The 7376-nt window shown below is 59.9% G+C and overlaps 1 protein-coding gene across 2 annotated transcripts in view; it reads right to left on the reverse strand.

Annotated features, from left to right (window-relative positions):
* Positions 1-41: 41 nt before the first annotated feature.
* The window catches only part of PSTPIP1 (proline-serine-threonine phosphatase interacting protein 1), a 47339-nt gene continuing 40004 nt past the window's right edge, over positions 42-7376 (reverse strand). For both annotated transcript variants that reach the window (XM_082735970.1, XM_082735969.1), the window contains exons 9-15: positions 6288-6367; positions 5599-5697; positions 4464-4560; positions 3942-4032; positions 1632-1687; positions 1302-1426; positions 42-345 (exon numbers count right to left, since the gene is read on the reverse strand). In XM_082735970.1, the coding sequence (XP_082592096.1) occupies positions 214-345; positions 1302-1426; positions 1632-1687; positions 3942-4032; positions 4464-4560; positions 5599-5697; positions 6288-6367 (680 nt within the window). In that variant the 3' untranslated portion in view covers positions 42-213. The remainder of the gene's footprint in view (positions 346-1301; positions 1427-1631; positions 1688-3941; positions 4033-4463; positions 4561-5598; positions 5698-6287; positions 6368-7376) is intronic.

Genomic DNA, 7376 nt, shown 5'->3' on the forward strand with positions numbered 1-7376 from the left:
ACATGGGGGCAGAAGAGCAAAAGGGACCCCTGAAGACCAAGGAATAAAAATGCACTCCTTTATTCCCTGCAGGAGAGACAGCTCAGGGAGCTGCCAGCATCTGTCCTGGGGGACAGGCTCCATCTTGGGGCCCCAGCAAGGCCAGGGCAATGATTAGGGGTACCACTGGCCCCAGAGGCAGGGCAGGTCCAGGTGGGGGCTGCTGCCCCTTCCTCAGAGCTTTTCCAGGTAGGTACCAGGGACGAAGCCACGCTGCCCATTCCGTTCCACTGTCCACCAGCCATCCTCTCCCTCCAAGATGACTTCCAGGATGTCTCCAGCGGAGATATCCAACTCGTCGGAATTCTGGGCAAGAGAACAAAAGTGCGTTGGGCTGGAAGGGCCGCTTTGGGGGGGACTGGGGCTGGGCTCTGGTTGGCGCCCCACCCCAGGCAGTAAATGCAAGCTTGTCTCCTGGGTGGGCAGAGTTCTCAGAGCTACACGTGGCCTCCTGGAGCCACAGGACGAAGCTGCTCTCTGGGCCAGGGTGGCCTCTGGAGACAGGAAGGGGGTGGGGTATCTGTGGGACTCAGCCTCCCGCCCTCCCTGGTTTGTCACTGTAGGTGTCCCTCACCCTGGGGCTTCTTCTCCCCACTTGCCCCCTGCTGCCCCCATCTCCCAGCTCTGCTCCAGACACAGGGTCAGGTGTGCTCACCATGCTGCACACATTTCCAGGCCCACCGCATGCAGCCTCCCCGCTGCTGGTGAGCCAGCCCCTGTCATGCGAGCGCACTCTCATTCTCTTGGCCTGTCCCCCTGCCAGCCAAGGACCAGACTTTGGGAGTCTGCGCAGCCCACGTAGCCCCGAGGGCATGCTTTCCTTTGATCCGGGTGGACTAAGGGTGCTCTGCAACCCTCACCTCAAAGCATGGAGCAGACTGGACTCCCGAGGATCTTGGCACAGCTGCCCAGCGGCCCCTGACCATCCTCTGTCCCCACAGACCTCGGAAAACCAACCCGGGCCCAGCTGAGGGGCTCATTCTGGCTATGGCCTGTTCTTGGCACCCACAGCCCCAACCCCCAGGGCACAGAGGCTGACCCACAGACCCTTTCCTGCAGGTAGCCACAGCCTCCATCAGCGCACCTGCCCCTGCACGCACACCTAAGCAGACACAGGCCCTCATACCCTTCATCGTTTGCTCAGCACAGGTACACAGTGGCAGCTGCTGTTCCCCCAGCACACTTCCAGGGCACATGCCTCTCTGTGTGACCACGCTCAGGCATACCTGGCCCGCCTGAGGAAGGAAGGGTGAGAGCCTCACCTGGGCCGTGTAGTCATAGAGCACCCTGTATCCCTGGGCTGGCAGGGTTGGGGGGCCCGGCGCCTCCTTCACTGCGATGGAAGAGTAGACAACCTCATTGTGTTCGGGCATTGGGGTCAGGGTCTCTGTGGAGGCGGAAAGCAGCATGAGAGGCCTGGAGCCCACCCGTCAGAGGCAGTGATCCCCAGAGACACCCCCGGCACGGAGCTCCCCCAGGCTTGGCTCAGCCACCCCCACAAAAGCATTTGGACAACCCATCCGTGCCATAAGGAGTCTTCTCCTTTTCCCTGGGGTTAGTTGTTCAGCAGCCCCCATGTCACCCCCAGTCACCTGCAGAAGCTGCCAGTGATATAGTCTTGGGACTTCCATGCAGCAGCCCAGAGAACCTGGGGACAAGAAGGAAAGCGGGTAGGCCCTGGAGGGAGGGGGATGAGGCAGGGGGCCTGCAAAGCTTCAGGGCTAGGGCCATCTGGCCCCCAGGAACAGAGCAATATAGAGTGCCCCTCAGGCCAGAGGGCTCCCCCAAGGGTGGTCCCCTCAGAGTTCAGCCCACTCGTGCCCCCCTGGGACCTTCTCCTGCCTGGACCCAGCCAATCCTAACTCCCTGCACTCCACCGTGACCCGGCCAGCCCAGCTACTACTCCCTGACCGTGCAACCTAGGGACTCCAGTGTCCACATGAGGCAGTGCCAGGGTAATTCACCCCTTCCCCTGTGCCTGGCTCAGGCCTGGGCTGAGCGGGAGTCATGAAGTTTTGTTGAATAAAAGAAGGGAACAAGCAAGAAGCAGACACTCCGTGCACCGGTGGGGAGGCAGATGTGGCTACCCCATGAAGCAGGCAGTGCTGAGGGCTACATAAGTCGAGGCTGATGCTATTCCCAGCTTTAGGAAAGGCTTCCGGGTGGGGTCGAGCCAAGTCCTGAAAGAGCTTTACCAGGGAGATGGCACAAGTGTTGGCCAGTGAGCAGCAGCAGTGCAGGGAGAGCTCCGCATGGGTGGAGGAGTTTGCGAAGTGGGCCCATCTGGGGGTGTCGGAGACAAGACTAGAATAGGGACCAGGCCAGACCCCAAGGGGCCCTGAGTGTGGCTCGCTACTGTGGGAGACTGTCCTGGAGTGCTACCTGGGGCACAAAGGGCCTTTTCCCACAGGTGGGGACACTCAGTGGTTCCACCCTCACAAATGAGCCCCGGGCCTGGAAGTAGACACACATGCCCAGGATGGAGACACAGGGACAGGAGCGTGTGGGCCCCAGGCCAGGCAGCTGCAACGGCAGTGGCATAGTCCTGCCCCTTGGGCCACTGAGTCAGGGTAAAAGCCAGTAGGCCTGTGACTGGGAGGAGATCGTGGGCCCCCCCGACTGCCCGTTTCTCTAGAATTATCTAACCCCATGACACCAGTTCCTTTAGGCACTTCCCGGCTGCTGCACACCCCTCCCCCGCTGAGCCTGGCTTCTAGCTGGCCCCTGTAGTGGCCCCTGCCCATCCTGCCAGGGGCCAGGCCCCCTCCACCCGGTTGGGCGTCCCTCTCTGTCGTCCTCAGGAAGGCACCCCTTTCTCAACACCGCCCAGATGAGCTCTTCCATCCGGTCGTTTAAATGACCATCTGTGTTGAGCTCCAGGTTCTCCCCAGGGCTGCAGGGAGGCCCAAGTCCCCCACGATTCCACCAGGTAAGATGGTGGGGTGGGGGCTGCCCTCCTCCTGGGGTCATTGGCTCCTCACAGTTCCTGGAGGGGCACGCTGGGCTTCCTGTTGAGCACGGGTGGTTGACCTCTGCCTCCAGAGGCAGCCTCCAGGGGAGGCTCCAGGGTTCCTGAGGCCTCAGGAGAAAGCTGTCCTCCGAGGGCTGGGGGACCCATCAGCCCATCCTCATCCTTCCCCACCACCTGCAGCCTGGGCCTTCTCTGCGTGAGGCTGGACGGAGAGAGGGCATCACAGGGGCCTCAGAGTGGGAGTGGGGCGCAGGTACACATAAAACCCACAGATGCTCTCAGATCCCCAGCGACAGGGCACACAGCCCCCTCAGGAATCTGGCTGCTGGAGGGCTCCCTGAGAAGGCTGTAGTGCTCTCAGTGGGCTGTCACCGTTGTGCCCGCCAGGCCTGAACCAAGAGAGCCCTTAGGTTCTGAGTCTGACGCAAACAACTCAGGGGCTCCGGATCTAGAGAAAGCAAGTGACTTGTGCAGGTGACACAGTGACACATGTACGAGGGCCCTCTGCAGCCAGGCCAGAGAAGAGGCCCTGAGAAGCCCGGGGAACTCTCCCAAGAATCTCGGCCCTGCTCCTGTGTCCTGGTCCTACCCCAGCTGGAGAGTATCACCACTGCAACGTGACTGTCCAGGGCACCAACCCAGGATAGCAGCTGGGTCCGAGGGACATGCAAGCCAGCCTGGGGCCTCCCTGGAGCTCCAAGCACAGTCACTGGTGAGTAGTGGGCTGTGATTATTTGCTTAATGTCTGGGACCCCTTGGGCTGTAGGTATCATGAGCCACATTGAGTCTGTCTTGTCCCCAGAGTGCCCAAGACCTAACACAGCGCCAGGTCCACAGCAAGAGCTCAATAAATGCATGTGGAAGAGCCACTTGCAGGTGGGAAGGCTAGACCCTCTTCCTGATGCTTCCCCAGCCCCATCAGGCTCCTCACCTCTTTATCATGCCGCAGGATGGCTGGACGCCAGGGCTGCCCGACGACGGGGTGACCTCCCGATCATAGTAGTTCTGGTAGGGCACAGGAGCTGTGGGCAGCAAGCTGGTGAGGCCCACGGTGGCCGAGGACAGGGCAGGCAGGACCTGTGCCACCTGATACTGCAACTTGTCCCCATCCAGAGACCCAGACTGAGGCCCCACTTTCCCATTCTGGCCCAAGGCTGCCTCCAGGCAGGGGAAGGGGCCTCTCTCTCTTCTATGAGACATGGAACCAAAGAGGTTTTAAGAGGGATCCCCAGCCCTACTCCCCTTTCTGATTGTTGCGGCAGGCAAGGAACCCAGCCAGGGGCCTGCATCGTCCCTGACCCCTCCTCTGGGTCTGCCAAGTCTTCTTCACCCAGAAGTGAGCTGTGAGCTGCCCTATCTTGTCCCTGCAGGGGAGGCTCAGCTGGGGGCCAGGCATCCTTGGGACAGGTGGGGCTGGCCGCAGCGGCTGTGCTGCCTGCGGGCTGGGCCTCACCTGGGGGCTCAGTGCCTGTGCTCTTGGCTTGGATGAAGCCATCGATGTCGGCTTCCACGCTGCAGCCTTCTAGTGTCACCCGCACCTCCTCGTAGAGCTGGGGTTGGGGAAGAGCAGATGCTGAGGGTCTTTGATGCCCACCCTCGTCCAAGTCCTACTCCTCAGTGCGCCTGAACTCTGGCCAGGGACCCCCATCCCACCAGCCTCCTCTCGGGCCTTGTGTGCACAGCTCAGTGCCTGTATTTAGGCACCATGGCATGAGGGGTCAGAGCCCTGGCTACCAGCTTCTCCTGGTTCCTAAACACTAGCTGTGCACAAGGTCCTGTGCGAGGGGTGTCCCTCTCCCCTGCCCTCAGAAGTAGACACCGCTTTCCCCACTTCACAGACAAGGAAACAAGGCAAGTGTCTTGCCCAAGGTCCCAGAGCAAGAATTCAGTGCAGCCAGACTGGATTTCATTTGACAGGATCCAAAGCCCACACTCCTTCTTTAGGAGGCCACCAGGTGGGCTCAAGTCATCTTCAGGGGGGAAAACTCCAAACCCCACAGTCCATGGGCAGAAGGGGTCAGGCAAGGAACAGCAATGGGCATCAGGGAGTCCCAACTACCTCAGAAGAGAGCTCATGGCTCTCAGGCTGCATTAACAGAGGTCAGAGCCCCCGGTGTGGAAGTGGCAGCCCCTCTTTCCTGGGGGAACCCCCCTGACACTCCTGGCATGTAGAGTGCAGTAAGGGGAACCAGGACACCCCACAGGGACTGGGGGCCAAGGAGGGACTCCTGCAAACACCAGGTGGAGTAAGCTGCCCAGGGTCTTCCAGTCTCTGCAAATCTCTGAAAGGCAGTGTCCACTGGCCTCCCCAACCCCAACAGGGGGAACAGGCACTCTTCAGCCCTGAGAGCAGAGCCAAGGACCATGGAGCAGGGTAAGCAAGGAGGCAGATGCCCAGGCAACCCCTGAAGCAGCCTTCCAGGTAGGGAAGCCGGGGCCCTGCACCGAGCCTCTGTCCTCGGGACCCTGAGTACTTGTTGATGGACTCAGATGGACCCAGGCATGCTGCTGTCTGCAGGCTGCCCTCCCTAGTAACCCTACCCCCGGCTTACTCCCTGCCCCTCCCTGCCCACGCCCCCCACCCCCACCTCATCATCCTTGACACACTGCAAGGACAGCTGGTTGCAGTGCACCCACATGGCGTTGCGAAGGATGGTCAGTCGGTCAGACTCTTGCAGCTGGAAGGCCTGGGAGGTGGAGGCGGGAGGGAAGTGAGAAGTGAGGAAGGGCTTTAGGGCCAGGCCAGACTGGGCCCTGCTCGACCCAGCCGGTGCTGACTAGCTTACACCCTGCTCTGCTGAAAGCCAAGTCCAAAGGAAACATCCTCCTTGAGGGATCCCCATCCCCACCTCAGAAGCCTGAGGCTTCTGGTTCCTGCCCTCACCCACCCTCCAGGCTCCACCACACACTGGAAAAAGTCCTGGGGAGTGTTGTAAGAGGAGCACTAGACCCGGAGCCCTGAAGCCTGTGTCCCAGGCCTTGTCTACCAACAGGACCCAGAGAAGCTATGAGTTTTGTCTGAGCCTCCGTTTTGCCTTCAGCAAAAAAGGGGGAGGGATGCCTGCCTATAACAAAAGGGCAGGGCACAAAGCAAGCTGGTGAGTTCCCAGAGACATGGACCCAGCATAGGGCCTGGGAAGAGAGTAGATGGGTGAACGAGGGAATGAGGCCTTCCTCCCACCACTGCCTTGCTTTCCCCCCATGAAGCAGCTGGAGGAATGAACATCTTTCCCATTTTGCAGCTGGGGAAACAGGCTCCATGCCCGAGGTCACTTACCTCACAGGTGGTCCGGTGCTCCTGCTCCCACTCACCCCGCACCTTCTCCAACTGCTCAATGTTCTGCTTGTACACTCGCTCTGGAAGCACAGGAGGTTCTCAAGGAGGCCAAGGCCCAGGCACACTCCCCGACCCCTACCCTTTGCTCCTACAGTGCCCCTGTATGTACAGAGTGCCCTCCAGATCCTTGGAGTGCCCCCTCCTCCCACAGACCTGCCCTGGCTTGTGGTGCCTCATCTGAATGCCTGTTATGGCCACCTATTCTGGTACTGGTCTTTTGAAGGTGACTCTTCACTTCCCACTGTGCTCTGAGCTGCCCAGTGCTGCAGTCGAGCCCATCCCTCAAGATCAGAGTTCAGGCCTCTTGCCATCCCTGGGTCCCACCCCCTCACCCTTTGTAGATGGGAAAGTGAGGCCTGGAGAAGGCAGCACTGAAGTAGGTAGGAGCATGGGAGCTGCGGGGATGGAACCCAGCAGGTTTGGCCATGACCTCCATTCCCAGAAATCTGAGGGACACCTATCTGCCAGCTAAGGGAGAAGCTGGGTCCTGGGAGAGGCAGAGCAGAAAGGAGAGCATTTCCATGGAGAGTGGGGGTGAGCTCTCTGGACTAGGAGGTATGCCAACAGAGACAAAGGGTGTTGGGGGGGAGGGGTTCTGGCATCAGGTGAAAAATAGAAGAGAAAGAGATCTAGAGGAGACTGTGTGAGGTGAGTGTGTCTGTCTCCCGTGATGGCAGGGCTGTGAAAGTCCTGGGCTCTGGAGCCAGAGAGCCTGGGCTGAAATGTAATCACCACCATTTCTTGGCTGTGTGACCTTAGGTAAATTACCTCTCTGTGTGTCAGTTTCCTCATTTGTTAAAAAGGGGGATGCTACAGTGTGGCCAAGCCACTAGGAGCTAACCTTACCCACTAGCACACCTGCAGCAGCTGCAGCCAAACCTGTCAGCTAGCCATGCTGGTCAGTGACTGGCCCTCCCCACCAGCAAGCCTGCAGCAGTCAAGGCCAAGTCACAACAGGAGGATATATGTAGCCCACACAGGTGATACCTCTGGAGTCCTGGTTCTCGTGAACAGGAAGGATTGTGCTAT

The sequence above is a fragment of the Mustela nivalis genome (genome assembly GCF_964662115.1).
Source record: "Mustela nivalis genome assembly, chromosome: 6".
In the NCBI taxonomy this organism is placed as follows: domain Eukaryota; kingdom Metazoa; phylum Chordata; class Mammalia; order Carnivora; family Mustelidae; genus Mustela; species Mustela nivalis.